The sequence below is a fragment of the Brienomyrus brachyistius genome, chromosome 17, assembly GCF_023856365.1.
Source record: "Brienomyrus brachyistius isolate T26 chromosome 17, BBRACH_0.4, whole genome shotgun sequence".
In the NCBI taxonomy this organism is placed as follows: Eukaryota; Metazoa; Chordata; class Actinopteri; order Osteoglossiformes; family Mormyridae; genus Brienomyrus; species Brienomyrus brachyistius.
In genome coordinates, this window is record NC_064549.1 from 14,876,593 (window position 1) to 14,897,800 (window position 21,208).

The window sequence follows — 21,208 nt, forward strand, 5'->3', positions numbered from 1 at the left end:
TACCCCTGTGTCCCTCCATGCCTGTGTACCCATGTGTCCCTCCATGCCTGTGTACCCATGTGTCCCTCCATGCCTGTGCACCCATGTGTCCCTCCATGCCTGTGCACCCCTGTGCCCCTCCATGCCTGTGTACCCATGTGTCCCTCCATGCCTATGTACCCATGTGTCCCTCCATGCCTGTGTACCCATGTGTCCCTCCATGCCTGTGTAACCCTGTGTCCCTCCATGCCTATGTACCCATGTGTCCCTCCATGCCTGTGCACCCCTGTGCCCCTCCATGCCTGTGTACCCATGTGTCCCTCCATGCCTATGTACCCATGTGTCCCTCCATGCCTGTGTACCCATGTGTCCCTCCATGCCTGTGCACCCATGTGTCCCTCCATGCCTGTGTACCCCTGTGTCCCTCCATGCCTGTGTACCCCTGTGTCCCTCCATGCCTATGTACCCATGTGTCCCTCCATGTCTGTGCACCCCTGTGTCCCTCCATGCCTGTGTACCCATATGTCCATCCATGACTGTGTACCCATGTGTCTTTGCTCGTTCCCCTGGTTTTGAGGTTACAAACTAGCAGTCGCAAAGACAGCCATCTCATTCAAGAGCGCCAGCCCAGTTTTCTCTGAAGAACCTTAATATGCTGGTAATACTGCATAAAAGTTGCTAAACAAAGCAATGTCACTTGAGGAGAAGGCCCAGAACTACCCCCACAAGTTGGTGTGTCGTATGATTAGGCTTTATTACAGTATTATGCATTAATATTTTTATAATGCAACTTATATGTAATTTATATATTTGATGTGAATTGCCCACATTTGGCATACCCCTTTCACCCCCCACCCCATGGCAGATTTTATCATAGGCATGAATGTTTGGCAAACATGCCAAGGGCCAACTTTTAATACCAGTATGAACTGCTTATATGTAACATATACACTCACTGGCCTCTTTATTTGGTACACCTGCTCAAATGCTCACTGAAGCAAATATCTAATCAGCCAATCATTTGTCAGCAGCACAATGTATACGATCATGCAGAAACAGCTTCAGGTAATGTTCATATCAAATGCCAGAATTGGGAATAAAAGTGATTGTGGTGACTTTGAATGTGGCATTGGTGTTGGGCTTTTTATTTCCACGAACAAGCTGATTGGTCTATAACACTGCAGGCTGGTATGAATATTTCAGAAATAGTCTCTAGGGTTTACAGAGAATGGGCCAAAAAAGTCAGTGGTCCTCTGGGCGAAATGCCTTGTTGATGGCAGAGGTCAGAGAAGAATAGGCAAATAGAAAGTCAGATAACAACTCATTACAACCAAGGTAGGCAGAATGAATGTACTGTATGTAGCTTAGAGGCCCCTGCTCATGCAATTCTTTAGGTAGTAGTACATAGTAATTTTAGTAGTTAATAATAAGGCATGCATGCTATACTGCTAGCAAAACTTTCATCCATTGCATAAGTGCAAGGACAGCATGTCTAAAGACATATAACAGCAAAATACAGATTTCTGATACTGTGCTTTAATTTCCATCCTTCAGCAGTCATGCCACTGATGCGTCACATATTTAGAGAAGAGGGGTAACACAGTACCAGCTTAAATAAATACAGAACGCGCCCAATTTTCTGAGGGTTACATCGTGGAAACACACATATTTCAAATATCCCATCTTTTAAACAATGTTATTTCACACTGAAAAATAAATATAACAGTGTGACTATAAGATTTGTTGTTACTATGACTTATAACTTAATGGTAAAATATACATTTGGATATGTGTGGTTATTTTTAAATTGTGCATTTTAAACTCCAGTAGATCCAATGCCCTCCTAGGACTGACTTGTCAGAGTGCACTGATTTCTTTCCATCAAAAGGGGGCGCACTCCTCACATGGATCATATATCGGGGGTTTTTACCTCTTTAACTTTCATCCCAGAAAGGTCCTTATAAGCAAAGTGTTTCATTTCATTGCTGATGAAGTTTGGGTTGGTCCAGCCTTCGGTAAATAGGAGAGGCTAGTCGTGGTGTTTCCGGGTGACTTACCTCTGTACCTGGGCAGAGCAAAAGGACCCATCAGCGGGTGTCAGCGGGTGTGGAAGGAAGGGAAACTAGACCCATATCAGTCTCACACCGGGGATCTTCCCCCAATATGGTTTTTTCATCACCTAAATGCCACACAGTCGCGCATAAAGCTGACCTTGAGACATGACAGTAACTGTACCCAGTTTTCCTAGATGTTGACAATGAGAGCGAGAAATGAAGGGGGCTCCGCATTTCAGCTTCTCAGCTGAGGGAGGTGGAGGTGCAGGCTTGCAGGGGTCCTACAGGCGGGGGAGGCTGCTACTGGGAGAGGCTGGGAATGTCAGCACCCTCCCACCACGGGGCTCCTGCGATATATAAGGCTGCGCTCCCTGGGCTGCTCTCATTTCGTTCCTCTTAGTCCAGCCAACAGGACAACAGGAAAGGGAAGGATGAAGCCGCTGGTTGTAGTTGCACTGGTGCTGGTGGTGCTGTCTGTCCTAGACAGGGTGGATTCCTCAGCCTATGACAAGATAGTGTCCCACAGCCGGATCAGGGCGAAGAAGGAGGGGTGAGTGTCACCGCAAGGACCTGAACGTCCTTCCTTAATTAATGCAGCGGAGCCTGAACATAATTTGCCATCCTGAAATTATTTTTTTAGTTTGTCATTGATTTCAAGCTAATTATTAAACATTAAAATGTTTTATATGTTTGCTTCAATGGACAAACTAAGAAGGCCTTTGAAAGGTTATCAACAGTCTACAAAAAATTAACAGTTTACAAAGTGAGATATTTGACCTAATAATCTGATCTACTAAGGTTTAATTATATTGCCAAAATATTCCTACTTATATATAAGCTTCTGAATAACTTAATTATTTTTAAAATCCAGCTGTGACGCCAGGCAGGGGAGCAGAAAAATAAACCCAAGTTGGTATCAAAATATACACCCCAAATATAATTCCTCTGCACTTTTTAGAAGCTTTTAGACTCTGGTTAAGTAAAAATAAAATATGTAAATAATAGCTAATACTTAATAATAATAATAATAATAATGTGAATTGCACTGCTATATCTGCTGCTAAAACTGTTGGGATTATCAGCGGCCCATCTATGCTCTCATTTGAGAAATGTACTTTTCCACATAAATCATTAAGAGTGCCTGGATCTCTTCTCGAGTCCGATTCACTGGAGGATGTGTGTTTGTTCAAGCTGAAATATTGTGCATCTTAATAAGTCTGGAGTCCAGGTTGGCAGGAACACATTTGCTGTCTATACCTACTCACGGTGAAACCTCTCCCCCCAATCCCCCCTGCCCTTCCCAGGCCCAATGTCTGCGCTCTCCAGCAGGTCTCAGGGACAAAGAAGAAGTACTTCAGCACCTGCCGGAACTGGTACCAGGGGACCATCTGTGGAAAGAAGGCGTAAGTGTGACTTGGTGCCCATGGTGTGGCGGTGGGACCACCAGCTGGTGGACCGGGACGCGGAGGAGCTAATGTGGAGAACCAGGAGGCAGGAAGGAGAACAGCATCTCCAGCATGGTTGGATGCCCCTCCATTCCTACCCCCCTTTCCAAACCTCCTCTTCCTGAGGAGGAAACCGCTAGTGTAGGGCTTTTGTGGAAAAATCCCATCTCCTTCTGCTTCAGTCTCCATATGGTTCCGTTTAGATGTTAGGTACAGTTTCCACCTCTGACCCTACACTCAGATATGTTCTGTTACGAATGAGGTAGCTATGGAGAGTCGTGCTACCATTACCATAAAAACACACAGTCTGACCTTCAGCAACAAAATGTACGAACTGACCTGTACAATCAGGCTACTATTAGCCATTGCATTGAGTATTCTTCTGTGCCAGAACAATAGGCGAACATGCAAATCTTTGGGAGTCTCGCTAACATAGCAACATATACTGGCTTGTATATCACTAACTGCAATCACAAACCCGGCCCTAATCATCTTGAGTGCAAAACATGGTATAAACCGATGAAGGCATCCGAAGGAGCCCCCCCCTTCTCTCTTTACATGAAACGCAACCCACGGGCTGGGATGGGAATCCCGATGATTCAAAGAAAACGGAGAAACAAAGACACAAACAGAATTCAGAATCATGAAGTAAGACTCTAATTAGATGTGTCGAGACTCCCTACTGGCTAGTGTCGTGTGACGGTGTCTGGTTTGCATTAAGCACTTTGAAAGGCCACCGAGGTTGACCGCTAGTTAGTGGCTGTATAACCTCAGGCTCCCAGTGCATTTTTCATGGTTTTAGCCACGGTTTCTTGTTCTTAGAGTACAGTAGCCTGTGGGACCTTTTGCTGAGCTAGGCTGGAGTGCCTCTGAACCTCAGCACGTCTGTCTTTTGTTGCCTCTGCTCCCAGATTGGCCTGGCAGCTGAGAGATGAAGCCCAGCGAGGCTTTTCCTGCAACCGTCAGCCCTGCAGCTTGCCGGCTGCTGCGCCCGGTTTATGCTGTCGCTGCACTTTCCTCCCTCTTTTACACAAGGAATAGCGCTCGCCGTGGTGCATTCTGCGTGTACGGTGTCCTATAACACTGTGAGCTGTCCAGGGGCCGGCTCTTTGACAGTGAGGCTTTGCTGCTCGATGTTTATCTTAATCTACGCTATGGAGTCGTTTCCACAGATTCTTTCCATCCTCTGAGCTCTACCGTTCGAACAGAGAAAGGATTTTTTTAAATATCTCTCATAAAATTTTATATATTACCTAAACAATTGAACCCATTAGTCCATCACTATTTATCTTCTCTGTGAAATAAGTGAATTGATCACAATTTAACTCAATTTATTACAATTTAAAACCTGCTGAGGATCTTGGGGAGGTCTAGAAATGATGCATCCACAAGTGATATATCCAGTTAAATTGAGTAAGATGTAGTAATGAAACCATAATTAACGCTTTATCTGATTATCATCTCCAGTATAGTAATTTCTTGGCAGTTAAACTGCCATCCAGCTATTATTAAAGAAGGTGGCTAATACTAAAATGACTTATAAAAACTCATCATGACCCTGTGCCTGATAAGTGGTAATGGAAAATTTAAGTTTCTTAATACTAATAGAAAGGATAAATACATTTATCATGACTTTTATTCAATGAAAGTTATCTGTAAATTGTAAAAATAATTATATTTGCGTGAAATAAAATATTTGTAATGAATAGTTAATGTTATGTTATCTAACAGCAATATTTTAAAATAATCTACAGCTACTGTTTTATTAGGTTTGTACTGTATAGCTCATCTATCCACTTTCTAATGAATTATCCTGCTCTGAGTTGGAGGGAATTCTGAATAGTCTGATAACTAAGATGCATTTTTTTATTGCCGCGAACAAACCATGTTTGGTCTGTAACACTGCAGTATGGAAATCAAGTGGAAGAGACTGTTTTTTCATAAATAAGATTTATGAGAAGACTTTCCTTAAAAAGTGTTTTTCTTACTTAGCTACGTGGATGAGTCACAGTGTGACGCTAATATAGGGTTGAAATTCACTCAGGAAGCGAATGGCAGACTTTCAGTGTTGGCTTTCATTACTGAACTACTGACCTAAGAAATTTTTCCAAATAAAAAAGGAAGGAAGGGGGTGTTGGGAAAGGTCTTACTTTATCACGGCAGTATGTCTCCGGCCACACTGACCACCATTTTCCTGAGAGTCCAATAGATGTAGGGGGGTCACCACTGCACCCACTCCCCAGTGTTCAGGCGTAAACAGTTCTGCCCTGTGATGTCTTTCTCGTCTCGCTGGATGCTGGCCCGTTCTCTTTCATGGGGGGTCTCCCTCCAGAGTCAAGCTCTGACTGCGGTGCCATCTGGATGCACTTCTGCCCGGTGCAGAGCAACATGTGGAACTGCTTTTGGGGAACGGAAGGTTCCCAGGCTGGTCCTGAGCGTGAGACCTCATCTGCTGCAGCCATCAGGACGGTTTGATTGATGGCAACCCGCGGCTTCCCTCTGGACTCCCCCATCATATTTTCCTGAGCTGCTGTTAGTCGCGGCCTTGGAAGTGCGCTCAGCGGCCGATTCCTCCCGGCCGCATGTAGCTCCCGTGACAAGAGATGTAAAGATGTCGGCTGTTAAAGGCAGATGCTGGTACCGAGAACCTTCTGTTTTTTTTTTGTGTTGATTAGCTTAGCAGATTCTGTTATCTGAAGCAATCTGCATTACTTTCTTATCGTGTATTTTATCCCTTAGCATAAAAAATTGCTTTTAATTGTAAAAAGAATTCTGCTATACTGAATTTCAACAACGTTTTTGTTAAAGGTATTTTTTTTTCACCATAAAGCCATCTCACAGCTGTAGTGCCAAATACAAACCGGAGAGCATAAAGATATTTTCAAAATTTTGCCTGATTGCGACTGGAAACTGCAGCTGTTTCACCTGATAACCAGACAGAGCCCAGGGAATGGATGCCTTTATATGCACACATTTTTCTTCAGATCACGAGGATCAGTGTGGGAGGATTTCAGCTCAGGTTTACCATCATAGGCACCAGCCAGGCTAGAAGTGGAAAAGGATGGAGGATTTTTCATCGAGGGTGAACAGAGAGGAAAATAACCACCTGGACAAATCGCTATTGTGTCTTCAAAACCGCTTGTTTAGCGTAAACACCGATCATGTAGTCGGTATTTCTCCAAATGAACATGGAGACTGGTATATTCCTACTCTCTCCTCCAGCTGATGTTCTTATTAGCGTCATTGATATTATTTAGAAAAATGCACAAATAATTCCCTGCAGTTGTGCACAAAAAGAGTTTAGGTCTTTCTGGCAGAGCAATTGCAAAGTTCCACATTGCTTCATGATGGTTTCCGACAGAGTAAACCATTTGATTGCAATGTGTTTTTTTCATAACCTACAAAGATCGCCATCGACGTTAAGCAGAAACTAGTCTTGGACTAAGATAAATGTGTTTCCAAGACAAAGGGTTGAGTATTTCACAATTTTATGATGTCAATGTCAAAACAGTCCTAATTGTCCAGCATTTCTGCCATTGCTTCGGGTATAATGCTTGAACCACATGTCTGCTTAATGGGCTTGATTAATTCAAAATGCTCTATCAATATTGTATGCTTGCAACTAAGCCTGGAAAAGAAAAGAAAAGCTGTTGACTCGGCTAAAAAGTCTTATAAAAATAACTTCTGGGATAAACAGGATATTGTAACATGCCTTGATAACGTATTATAACCAGTTAACCCAGTTAATTTCCGTTCTTGGCACAGAGATGTAAGGAATTCAGCTCATTTACACTGAATTGAAACTTTTCTTTCATGTTCATTTAAATAGCATTTTTCCTGGTGATTTTTGCCTGCTTTCTGTTACACTAATATTTTGTAGTCAATAGTCAACCTCTTCTGCTGCTAGATTTTCCCACCCATCCCGTATATTATGGGATCTCATATTGAACCAGTAGGGGATGTGATTTCTCTTGAACTTTCATACATCAGGGGTCCCAAACAGGATCTTAAGACATTAGAGGACCAACAAACTCAGATCGTGGTTGTTAAAACATCTGAGCTAATTTGTAGCTCCAAGTGTGGCTGTTCCCCAATGAGTTAAATACAATGCAACCCCCCCCCCCCCGCCCAAGGCACACTTGACAAATTACAGTATATTGCTGTGGACGCGGGGGTGGGCGGGCATGGAGCAGTGCGGTAACCTCAGGAGAACTCTTAGCCTATGTCACACTGTATCTGACTTATAATCGTACTTAAAATTCACTGTCCTAACAAAAAGGACCATTTTATTTGTGGTGGCCATATATTTATGGGGGGGGGGGGGGGGGGGCTGGAACAAAAAGGAAATGAGGAACCAACATGTTTCATAAGCTCATAAAAGCCGGGTCTGAGATACAGCTACCTAATCTATAGTTTCCCCAGGTTCTGCTTAGTAGATAAATAATCTATATCTCATTTTTATTACTTTGATGTGTGGGGTGACAACAGCGCTGGACACATATTTACAGTACCACCCCTTAGATCTGCCCGGGGGTAGTGCATTTTTTTACCAGTCTGCTGGAAAGATAAGACCCCCAAGATAAGTATCAAGGCACAAAGATAAACTAGGAAAGGTGATTAAAATGCAGTCGTTTTGGATGAAAACTTTCTGCTTAGCTTTAAACAAAAATAAATCTCAATGTCTAGCAGATTTTTCCTGCAGCTAATGCTGTCGCCAACCACGATTTCTCGGTGCAGGCCGGTGCTGTATGAATGCTGCCCTGGATACATGAAGCTGGATGGGATGCGTGGATGCCCCGCAGGTGGGTGTTGCAGTGTCACACTGCATGAGATGTGCACACGTATGTTTTCTTAACAGCTATGCCAAAAATATTAAGGTATTCTTTTTAATATTCAGGATAGAAGAAAGGATCTCGGGACTTTCCATCTGACTATCAGAAGTAATGTTTAGATTCCTATAGACTTTCGTAATGTATCTCTGTGAACGTCGCAGTGGTTTCTTCTCTTCCAGTGGCCCCCATTGACCACGTGTACGGCACACTGGACCTTGTCGGAGCCCGCACCACCCAGAGGTATTCTGATAGCTCCAAGTTGAGGGAGGAGATTGAGGGACCTGGATCATATACCATGTTTGCTCCCAGCAATGAAGCTTGGGAACTCTTAGACCCTGTAAGTCAGCCAACATGTTGCTGCGTGACTCTCAGAAGGATTAAAATGGCTCTTTACCCGAATGTTCAAGCGACTTCATTTTACATACAAGAACTTGGTCTCCTTTCTTCTGTTAACAGACCATAAGGAGTGCCCTGGAGGACAACGTGAATATTGAACTCTATAACGCTCTCCATTATCACATGGCCAACAAGCGTCTTCTGACCAAAGACCTGAGGAACGGCATGAAGATCACCTCCATGTACAACGATCTTGAGCTTATCATCAACCACTACCCCAATGGGGTGCGTTTAAAATTCAAAGAGCGGTCAGATCAAAGCAGAATGATGAGAATCAATCCCTTTGACCTTACAGCAGTGTTGGTTTAAAGACAATGTGTGTTACAACCACAGGTCGTCACGGTAAACTGCGCCAGGATTATTCATGGAAACCAAGTGTCCACCAATGGAGTAGTGCATGTCATCGATCGTGTCATCACCAGCGTGGGCAACACCATCCAGGACATCGTCGAACTTGACCCTGATCTCAGCTCCTTAAGCGTAAGCATCAATATACAAGGATCAGATTCCAGTTAGGGATCATAAGTGATGTTAGTTAAAAGAACAAGAGATGAATTTAATATGGTGATATTAACTAAACGTCACATTGAAGTACCAGGTGAACTTCAAGCTTCAAGCAAACCATATAAAAAGGCGTCAGGACCAAAGTTTGGTGTGTTTTTTTTTTTTAAATTAAAGACAGCAGCCACGGCGTCTGGCCTGCTGGATAAACTGGGCGAGCCAGGCCACTTCACCCTCTTCGCGCCCACTGATGAGGCGTTCAAGAAGCTGGACCGGGAAGTGCTAGAGAGGATCATGGGAAACAAAGGTGCCCTCCAAGGTAAACCCTACGCAGGGAGCTTCATCTAGCTCTGGCCAAAAGAATCTGGTCTCGGGTTACACTGGACTCACTTCTGGGGAATTATACACATACTTATATCCTAACCAGCTTCTACTCACTTTCAGTAACACAGTAATTCCGGAGCTACAGCTTGCTGGCTGACTTTCAAGGCACAGCAGTGAGACACGCTGACTAATCATTAGCAAATGCAAGCAAGTTATCTATCCCATGCAAACAGGGCTTCTCAAGAGCAAATTATCCACTTCTGAATTCTCAGACAGTGAGCAAACACCATGTCCCAACCACAGCTACTGGACAAGTACAATGTTAGTGATCGTTTGATGGTATCTTCTAAATGACTTCTCAGGGAAGTATTCCAGGATATTAGTGGATGATTTTTAATTCTTTAAAAAGCCGGGCATTCTGGACTATTATCACATACCTCATCATCATTTTTTGTTTTATACATATTTTAATTTTTCATTTTAGTCAACTTTATGCTTATATTGTATGTACTTTATGTAACTTTATATAATAGCCTTGGATTAAAAAAATACGTAGTTTGCTGTTTCTGTGAAGTGAAAAAAGGATAATGGTTAAGAAAACTAGAACATCCTAAAAGCAACGAAAACACTGCGTAACCTGACTTTACCTCTAGTATACTCCATTACAGAACATTACAGCTCAGCACCGCATAGTACAGAGAGTACAGTGTAGCTCAGCACAGCACAATACAGCTCATTACAACACAGTACAGTGCAATACAGCACAGTATAGTGAGTATAGTACAGTACAGTGAGTATAGCTCAGCAAAGCATACTGTAGTACTACACTGTACAGTACAGCTTAGCACAATACAGCAGACCTCAGCTGAGCACAGCACAATACAGCACAGTACAGTGAGTATAGTACAGTACAGTGAGTATAGCTCAGCAAAGCATACTGTAGTACTACACTGTACAGTACAGCTTAGCACAATACAGCAGACCTCAGCTGAGCACAGCACAATACAGCACAGTACAGTGAGTATAGTACAGTACAGTGAGTATAGCTCAGCAAAGCATACTGTAGTACTACACTGTACAGTACAGCTTAGCACAATACAGCCGACCTCAGCTGAGCACAGAACAATAAAGCACAGTACAGTGCAGGGCAACAGGCTCCAGGGCAAGAAGCAGATGTTTCCTCTCTTCCATTCATATCAAATGCAAGCCTGGCAGGATCTGTGATATGTTTGGCAAGTCTGATACAGTGAAGTGGAAGAGTCGGGTGCCACCAAGTCAGGATTCCAGAGGATGGCACAGGTGTTGTGCAACCCATGGTGTTCACCATCCCAAAGTAACAGGGCCACAAACTCGCGACCCCCGTTTCGCTGAATGGGAACGTGGTTCCCTTCTGTAGAATTAATCTCAATCAACTGGTTGCGGTTACTGTGAAAATGAAACATTGTTTCATGTTCCTTAAATTTTATAACCCTATACCCCTTATGAAATCACCCGCATTGTAAGACAGTTTTTAACACTGTATTTAGCAGAAATATTTATATTTCTGTTTTTTAAATGCTGTGTCATGGTGATACCAACAAACAGCCTAGTGTCACCCATTGATACCAGTGGATTTACAGCCATCGGCTTTTCATCCCTGTGTTTCTGACTCAGCCTTCTGTCACTTTGCAGCTCTGCTGAATTTCCATCTCCTGGATTCAGTGTTGTGCTCTGAAGCCATTATGGCTGGTGCCTCCTACGAGACGCTTGAGGGTCACAACATCGAGATCGGCTGTGATGGCGAGAGCCTAACCATTAACGGTGTCAAGATGGTGCTGAAGAAGGACATCGTCACCAGTAACGGCGTCATCCACCTCATTGACCAGGTCCTCATGCCTGATTCAGGTGAGATCCCATCTCTGAAACATATAAAAGGTAGTCTACCAACTGTCTGCATATGTGACCTCCCAGTGACTTCACACATCCAGGGACTGGGAGTTTCAGTCCCGTATCTGGCTCTGCATATGGAGTTTGCATGTTTGCTGTGTGTGAGATTTGCATGTTCACTGTGTGTGGAGTTTACATGTTCACTGTGTGTGGGATGTGCATGTTCGCTGTGTGTGGAGTTTACTTGTCCTCTGTGTGTGGAGTTTGCATGTTCCCTGTGTGTGGAGTTTGCATGTTCGCTGTGTGTGGGATGTACATTTTCGCTGTGTGTGGAGTTTACTTGTTCTCTGTGTGTGGAGTTTGCATGTTCACTGTGTGTGGGATGTGCATGTTCGCTGTGTGTGGAGTTTGCATGTTCGCTGTGTGTGGAGTTTGCATGTTCACTGTGTGTGGAGTTTACTTGTTCTCTGTGAGTGGAGTTTGCATGTTCTCTGTGTGTAAAGTTTGCATGTTCGCTGTGAGTGGAGTTTGCATGTTCACTGTGTGTGGAGTTTGCATGTTCTCTGTGTGTAAAGTTTGCGTGTTCGCTGTGTGTGGAGTTTGCATGTTCTCTGTGTGTAAAGTTTGCGTGTTCGCTGTGTGTGGAGTTTGCATGTTCTCTGTGTGTAAAGTTTGCGTGTTCGCTGTGTGTGGAGTTTGCATGTTCTCTGTGTGTAAAGTTTGCATGTTCTCCGTATGTGTGCACCAGTTTTGCCTGTGGTGCTCTGATCTCTGGCTGCAGTTCAAAAACACACAGCTGCATGTATTATCAACTGCAAATTGCTCATATTGTGCAATCATGTGTGTCAGCGTCTGCCCTAAAATCAATTGGCATCTTGCCTGGGGTGTTCCCTGCATCATTTCCTATGCTTCCTGGGATAGATTGGTAACATTTTCCATGAATGCCATGTCTATAAAAAAATATGAACATTCATAAAACATTATAATGCATTTCTAACGCTTTATCAACTTAGCTAAAAAAGCCACGCATATCATAATCTTACATTCATTATGATTGCTTTATGAAGCTCTCATCTGTAATTCACTATAGATACCATCATAATGCCATGCAGAGCATCCTTAATTCTTATATGGACTATTATAATGCATTATGAAGGTATGTATAGTGCATTATACATGAGAGCTTCAAAGGAGCTTATGAATTATTATAGTCAAACCTATAATACCTTATGACTGTCAATAGAAGATGCTGTAATGATTTATTAATTCTCATATTAACCATTATAATGCATTATGAAGGTATCTATAGCTATTATAGATGAGAGCTTTAAATAAAGTGTTCACAATAGATTTTAAGGTCACTGTGTCTGTATATTGGATAAGTGGATGAATGCTCATATATAGCATTGTGTGTTTGGAGCAGGAGCGGTACTCTGTACCTGATATAATATATTCCTGTTTTTTTCCCTTTAAGCCAAACAGGTGATGGAGTTGGTCGGTACCTCTCAGTCTATGTATGGTGACATGGTGTCTGAACTTGGTCTGGTGTCCCTGATGAGACCCAACATGGAATACACACTCCTAGCCCCTTTCAACGCAGCCTTCAGTGGTGAGTTACACATCTCAGGCCACTTTCGAGTGCCTTCATGCCGTGTTTTAGCCAGGAAAGTAAATTTCCCATGTTAACATTCACGGTATAGATCAAGATTACTAGAACTGCATTAAGAGTTAAGCTCTTCAGTGATTTTCTATGCTGGCTGTTCCATCTATTAATCTGAGCTGTTTTTATGCAACCATTATTACGTACCAGAATGACTTTGCCATTTATTGCAAAACACTCATCCATCCAACTATCTTCTAACCACTTATTCTGGTCAGCGTCATGGAGCTATTGCAAAACTTCTGGTTTTTAATAACTGAGAATGTACTCTCAGCTTATTTTTGTGCTATTTCTAAATATGTATAAGTGTGTCTCTCTGAACTGGCAAACAGTTCGGAAGAAACCTTTACTCTATAGATGTCAACAGCCCTAGCAGTTGATATTTCCAGATTGTGCTCAGTGGGGCACATGTTAAAGACCTGATGTAGCCAGAAGAGATTATTCATATTATATTTTAGAGCTTATAAAGGTTCTTTAATGTGAATTTATTCTTTATTATCCCACCCTGGAACAGACAGTGGGCTTCACCACAACCTTGTACTGAATAAGTAGTTATGGAAAATGGGATTTTCTCTGTTTTTATGATTTTTTTCCGAAGATATTTTATGTATGGTTGGCTTTAGCTTGCAAAGAGTAAGAGACCTCAACATTTCACTGGCTGCCCCTCTGATGTCTGGGTGTGAGATATTGTTGAGGAGCTGTTTTGGGCTTGGGGTGGCAGCTGAGGAAGCTGTCATGTATACCTACCTTGCCTCCCTGTGTCCCTGACTCTCCCAGATGAGGTGATGGCCATGGACCAAGATGAACTACGGGTCATCCTGGAGAATCACATTCTGAAGAAGAAACTGGTCCTGAGCCAGTTGTACAATGGCCAACGCCTGGAGACCATTAGTGGCAAATGGTTGAGGGTTTTCATTTATCGCACAGTGAGTCCAAACACTACTCTACCAAAAAAGAAATGCAAGGAATCACAGATGTTGATATTGTACTGAGAAGTTACGAATCAGGTGTGCCCAGATTTGAAGAAAGTACACTTGGCTGCAAACATGGAGGTACTGTTTTGGTGCCAGTAATGGTCTCACTCTTCGATAGGCTGTCTGCATCGAGAATGCCTGCATGGTGAGGGGCAGCAAAGAAGGCAGCAATGGCGCCCTGCACCTCCTGAGAACCTTCATCAAGCCAGCTGACAGCAACATGTTCCAGGTCCTGAGATCCAGCGGGAAATTCAAGTAAGCTGTGATGAAGCATTCTTCCTCCTTTGAGATGCTTCATCCTAACTCTTTTCAGTCACACTGGCTGCCAGTCAGCTACCTGCTGTTGGTGTGCCATCGTTAAGTGTGCGTGGTCGTGCCCGACTGCAGGATATTCCTGTCCTTGATGGAAGCCGCGGGTCTGACTGAGTTGCTGCAGCAGGAGGGCGACTATACACTGTTTGCCCCTACTGATGACGCCTTCAAAGGGCTGAGCCAACAAGACATCGCACTCTTAAAACGTATGTCTCACTCAAGTGTTGTTTTTCTTCATATATTTCATCTCGTAATTAATCTCAGTCAATGGGATGATTAATAAGACCTCTGACAAGCTTGTTTTTCACTGAGATCATAAGGGATGTAACAGCATTACCGCTTCCTCACTCGCGCGCAGGTGACGTGAACGCCCTGAGGACCATCCTTCTGTACCACATCAGTAACGGCATCTTCATTGGTGGAGGCTTAGAGGGCGGAGTCACCAACCTGCTCAAATCCCTGCAGGGAAGAAATCTGCGAGTGCTGCTTGTGAGTACTGTAGCCCGCTTTGCTGTGATGAGCTCCACAAAGTCCTAAGACTCCATATTAAATCTTTCCATCTTAAAATTATTATTTTTATGGGATTGATTTCTCTCAAACCACAGTACATCAGTGTAGGACATTCCAAGTAATAACTATTATTTATAATAATTGATAGTTATTATTAAAAGAAATTGCCTAGTAACTAAGCATACCTTAGTTGGAAAAAAATGTTTGCAGACATATTAAGCTGTATTTCCAAAAAGAATGCCTCTTCATTATGGAAATTTTACACACTTCAAATTGAGCACAAAAATTACAGGGGACAGGAAATATCTTCTGTAATCCAAATCACTATTTAGTCCCTGGACGATCCAGTGGGTCAGTGCTCAGCACTGCTGCCTTGTGCCTTTGAGTCTGGCCTTGCTCTCAGTGTGGGGTGTGCATTAGCTCCTACTGTCGCATGGCCCTCCCTACACAATCCAGAAACCTGCAGGTATGTGAATCGACATCTGGAAATTACTTACATCATATGGGTATGCCTCAGTTTCTCACTTCCCTCAGTGGTACTGGATAACTGATGAGAGGATTCACTTATTCACCTTTTTATTTTATCTAGAACAATACCATACAAGTGAATTCTATCGAGGTCTCTGATCCGGACGTCATGGCTTCAAACGGAGTAGTTCACTACATGCAAACTTTCATTTACCCTGAAGGTAGGTTTCGTGGTTACTCTACTCTCCTCAAAGCACTTTAAGAAGTTAAAGTGTGATGTTAAACGGGGTTTTGGTTAAGAAACGACTGAATGGAAATGGAAATCAGAGCTGCAGATGCAGGATCCCCACTGGAAGCCTCAGTCTGGACACATTTCTTGTTATCCTTACCTGACAGGACACGCTATTCGTCATCCGCGTCTGATTGGCAGTGTTGTTTTTGCTAACAGATGAGCCAGTTGGAAGCCAAGAGCTGCAGAACCTTTTAAGGAGAGTCGTCAGGCACGTCCAGATCAAGGTATAGCACTGAGATAAGCATCAGCATGAACGTTAAGTTAATGTGTCTCCCGGCGTGACGCTTCACGTCAAACTGCCATTACCACGTACTTTACAACTCGGCGAGATCACCATGTCAGAAAGACAGCCTGCCCTAAAGCAGTTGCTCAGACTAAAAAAGTTACGTTTTATTGGCAGCATTACAAGGTGCAAAGCTTGGCTTTAAGTTGTACTGGAATGCTGCATTAATAATAAAAGGAAATCAGAAAGATATAGTCATTTACTGGACAATGTATTTAAATATATATGAATGATAATTTCACAATCAAAATCATACCTTCTTAAGTATTAATTTGCTGCCTGCTGAGGAAGATTAAATAGTCAATTTTATTGGTTGTGGTTCTGGTTGTGGGATTAAAATTATATTTAGTACAAATAAGCACCTCAAAATGTTTCCTGTTTCCCCAGTATGTTCCTGGGTACAGATACAAAGAGATTCCTCTGACTTTCTTGAGTAAGTCCATTCTATTTTGTTACTGCATTCTCTTGACACTATTATTTTTAAGATTCATATAATTGTCTTGCTTCAACTATTGAAATGTTTACGAGCCTCCACTATGTAGGCTGGTAATGGCTTTCACATCTTTGTTTTCCAGAGCGGACTGTCACCCGTGTGATTCATGGTAAGTGTGTCAATACCCAGTATTTGGAGAAAGCAAAATTGGTTAAACTTCTAGTAAAGTTCCTCGGGTGTCATTCAACACTAATGTCGTGGAAACACTTAATGAAAAAATAACATTTTCAGGTGGACTTTTCCTTTTGGGAAAATATAGTGTTATTCTTAGCTATTAATCAACCCAATGTTTACTAAAGTCATTTGTTATTATGAGTTTTATTTAATTAAATGGCATTTAAGAGTTTCTGCAGAAGGTTTCATAAATCCCTCAGTAAAAAGTCGCAGGACCATTTTGCTCAGTCTGGAACTTATTTTAGTAAAGTTGGGTATTTCTTGGTTTTGCTAACTTTCTGCTTGTGGTTGTGTGGGATATACCAGCCCATCTCACACACGGGTGTACGGTAGGGTATGGTTTCATGTGCTGTGGAAATTTGGTAAATGCCTAATTATTTTGGAGGAAACCTCACAGTTTGTGTGACTTTATGTGTCCAGATCAGAGACCCAGGTACCGTGACAGGACGCAGAACCGCTTTTTCCGTGAAGTTTCAGGTATCCATGAATGAGGCAGGCAATCATACTTCCACAGGCTTATTGTGAATGAGATCTATGCTCACGGCTTTGGCTCAAAGAATCGACAATACAAAGCGAAATCATCGATGGCCTTCATTGGCAATAGTGACCGTAGCAACGTGGGTTGACGTTGCTTACCTTACATTCTTTCAACAATACTTAATATTGTTGCCGGTAGCGTGTGCTCATGCGCAGCCTGCCATGTCCGCTGTCGTCCCCCGTGCTTCCTGGGAAAGGCTGCAGGCTCTCATGCAAAGTTGAAGAAAAGAGAAATGACCGCGACACCAAGCCATCAAAGAGAAATAAAGCCGACGCTGTTTCAGTGCCCAAAAATGTCTAGTCGGCTGAATCTCTGGTACGGCTGGACGCTTCCCTCTACATCCATTCCCAGGAACCCAGCTCCAATGCCCGCTGCTTACCAAGGACCCACGCGCCAGTCTGTGAGCTGCCCACTTGCAGATCCTGCTTCGGTTCTAGCTGCACCTTCATGCCCTGCAGAGCTGAACGATTTCTGGAGGACACGCACTGGTCATGCTGGGAAAAAAAACCACTGCCACCATTTCTTAGCTCTGGCTGAGGCCCACTGCCGCATGTGCATGCATCACAGTGAAAGGATGGGCTGGTGATTGATGTAAAGCCAAGACTGGTTATATAACAAAGACATCTGACATCATGTCTGTAAAAAACTTCATTCCGTGCGAGGGACAGCAGAGAAGGATTAAACGAATGTACATCTAATTAAAGTAATAGTAAAAGTTTAAACATTTAGGAATCACTGAATATCTCATACATGTATTATTTGTATTTTAAGTTGAATAATTGTGCTATATTTTATGATGCAGTTTGAGTTTTATTGGTTTATCATTGAAGGGGATCCGACCATCACCAAGGTCACAAGAGTCATTGAAGGGGAACCGACCATCACCAAGGTCACAAGAGTCATTGAAGGGGAGCCAACCATCACCAAGGTGACCAGAGTCATTGAAGGGGAACCGACCTTCACCAAGGTCACAAGAGTCATTGAAGGGGAACCGGCAATCACAAAAGTTACCAGAGTCATCCAAGGTACACCCTGAAATAAAAGTGTGAAGGTACAACTTTAGGAAAAGTATATCTTACATATGAAAACATACCTTTCTTGTGAAAATGTTTACCTAAAAGTATTTCACATAAAGGTGGCTATTCTCTGCTCTACCAAACCTAGGGCTGTCCCGTCAAATCTTGGGATGAAACTTACCGAGTTTTGGTACCAACTAACTTTCTTAGGTGAAATGATTTTCATACCAAGACGATTTTTTTAAATTATGATCTAGACAGCCGAAGACCATTCAGCCAAACTGATGCACTCAATTTCGTAATAAAGTCAAAAATGTCTCATTCTTTATATTATCACTATTGTGAATGATTAAATAACTCAGAAACCTTCTTTCCGATTGCCAAGCTCCTAAAGAATGGTGCCACTTAAGTGCCAGGTGACATTCTTCATTTCTGAGGATGGCAAAGTGGCTCACTGAGCAGTTATGTTACATCATACTTCCCGCGTTGTGATGGACAGGCATCCTGTCTGGGGTGTTCCCCAGTTGTGTCCCCTCTCCTGCCTGAGATACACTCCATGCACTGTGCAGCCACTCTCTACTAGATGAGTGGCTGGAATCCATGAATAATTATGGAAGCATTCAAAGAACGACTGAAGCTCCTTGTTAGAATAGACTGTGTGTCTACTCTATTAGGTAATTGATATAACTATATTGGTTGGTGTTTGCATTATTTTGTCCAGCATGTGTTTATCAGCGTTGACTAGATCAGGAGACAGTGATTCATAGTATAACACACATCGGAGCATAGGTGGGGTTTGATATTTGCACTTAATTTAATACAGTGTCCAGTAATGCACCTTGCTTGCTCACCCTATGTGTTAACGTACATATCTGATGCACACATAACCTATTATTTTGTCTGCCTATAGGCTACCAACAAACCACTTATGCAAAAGTGAACAGTGCATAGAACAGAATTATAATCTCACAGCACCATTGATTAACTGAGCCCTGATGCTAAACGGCTGCATTCAGACAACAAACTAAAACAAACAACTGAAAAATCCGTGCATAATACCTTCTGATAGCTAGCCAGGTGAAACACTTAAAACACTATTCAGCTAAAGCAGGAGAAGACGTGTCTTTTTCCAACCGGCATCGATGTCCAAATTGCCAGTGAACTGCAATTTCAACTCAGGCAACTGAGAAGGGTCCCCCCCACTCGTATTCCACCCTTGCATTAGAATACAACATAGATTTTGAAAACATAGCAACAAGTGAAATTTAAAGTTATGACCTCCATTGGAAATCCAGTTGCAGATCAGAGATGGATCACTTTAAACCACAAAGGACTCATGCTTTCTTTATTGTCAGACAGGAGTCAGGGCCTTGCAGCATCAGCCTGTGCTGAGGACAGTTTCATGCACAGTTACAGCCTGTGACAGACTGATTGATCCAAATTAGCCATTGTCAAATGGAATGCAATCAACTAAAATATCATTTTTATTTATACAGGGGGAAACAGGAGGAGAACGAGACTGGCCCGGCCCTACCGGGAGCGCACACATTGAGCAGAACCATACGAGGACACCCTCCAGCTAAATGAGACAAGAACCAGGAATTAATTCACCAAATGAACCCTGACCTCAAAGCCCCAAGCTGTGGGAATGGTTGTGATTGATCAGGAACTCAGCTTCAGCTCAGAAATCCAACGTATACAAGCGTTATAAAATGAAACAACGAATAGAATAACCCGGAACATGGTGCTAGAACAGCATAATGTACAATATATGACGACAAAGCCTGTCTAAGAAGTGATACCAGCTTTGATCAGTTTTACATTTATTTAAACTGGTCATTAAATCCAACATTTTATTACTGAGATCTTGAAATTCCACTTGAATCCATGTGAATGTTAGAACTTTGTGTTAGCCTTTCTGAAAATGCATTTATTTCAATATAAATATGAATTCGAACAGTGTCTTTAAGAATTACCTTAGGGTTACCTGATTGTGTGAGGTGAACAAATATTACAAGTGGCTTTGTTTTTATTATTATTATTATTATTATTATTATTTTATTGCAGGCAGTACTCTACAGATACTCTCTATAGTTTTATAAATGGCAGGCTAACACAAATAGACATGTAAAGTTGAACTGGAGAGACAAAGTATCCTGAAAAAGATCTAGAATTCATTGTGTTTCACAGACATTTTAGCAAAACATTGGTAAGTGCAAAGATGAGGGCCAACAGGACTGTTTACCTCTGTAATTGTGATTTTGGGGTGCTTGCGTTCAAAACCTTGAATGCCTCTTTTCATCTTCATCGATTTTCAAGCCTTTCTTTTTGACGCCGCTTAGCTCCTCTTAGACACAAAGCCAGTCACCTTTTTCGAAAGTAAATGATTCGCAAAGTATCCTGAGCTATATGTCTTGTGCTTAATCGTAATTTCATTCTTGTCGTAATTATGCTTGTTCTTTTATTGCTGAATCAAGTTGCCGACTGAATCAGTGCTGCCACTTTAGCTTGAAACATTTAACGATATTTTTGGAAGCTGGCGTTTAGCAGTAATTGTCTTTCGGATTTTTATCCTGTCACTGCTTAACTATCCATAAACATGTTCCAATAATTCCAATAAATCTTTTCCTGAAAATGGGTTGATCAGTCCCTTTTTCTAAAAGTGTCTCAGAGCCATTATATCTCACCTACAAGCTAACTGGACATCATGATGCTCTGGTTATACTGATTACAATTTTTATAAGAGACGAAAAACCAGTAAAGGTTCCAGAAGGTTAACTTAGAACAGATGCATTTGGCCTAATTTAATTTTCAAACCAAGGTGTATTACACAAACTAAATTACCAAACACTTCTAGAAGATGTTTTACGAAAGTATGTTTCTGTCTGTTTAAATAGCTAATGAATTTAGAAAAAACTACATCCAACATACAACACATACATACAACCTCTGTATTTATTGAAAGGATCCAGTTCAGGTCAAATTACTCGGTCATGTTCTGCTACTGTATGTGTGAACCTGGGCCGCCCAGGGGGACACATAAAATACCTCAGGTTCAGTCATGTGCTGACATGTTGGCCAGCAGGTACGA

At 42.3% G+C, this 21,208-nt stretch overlaps 1 protein-coding gene across 5 annotated transcripts; it reads left to right on the forward strand.

The window, feature by feature from the left end:
• The first annotated feature begins 2,409 nt into the window (after positions 1-2,409).
• Positions 2,410-20,752, forward strand: postnb (periostin, osteoblast specific factor b). Of its 5 annotated transcripts, XM_048980163.1 has the most exons (21): positions 2,410-2,583; positions 3,338-3,436; positions 8,216-8,280; positions 8,490-8,647; positions 8,767-8,931; positions 9,040-9,186; positions 9,385-9,526; positions 11,203-11,415; positions 12,872-13,006; positions 13,835-13,983; positions 14,150-14,286; positions 14,419-14,549; positions 14,702-14,832; positions 15,443-15,542; positions 15,770-15,837; positions 16,284-16,329; positions 16,472-16,498; positions 16,984-17,040; positions 17,932-17,990; positions 18,030-18,126; positions 19,614-20,752. In XM_048980163.1, exons 1-21 carry the CDS (start codon positions 2,465-2,467, stop codon positions 19,667-19,669), a joined length of 2,301 nt encoding a protein of 766 aa, XP_048836120.1. In that variant the 5' UTR covers positions 2,410-2,464; the 3' UTR covers positions 19,670-20,752. The 5 variants fall into 5 exon arrangements, with proteins under 5 accessions (XP_048836120.1, XP_048836121.1, XP_048836119.1 ...); XM_048980164.1 differs by having other exon boundaries at positions 17,932-18,152; XM_048980162.1 differs by having other exon boundaries at positions 17,932-18,126.
• Positions 20,753-21,208: the final 456 nt, after the last annotated feature.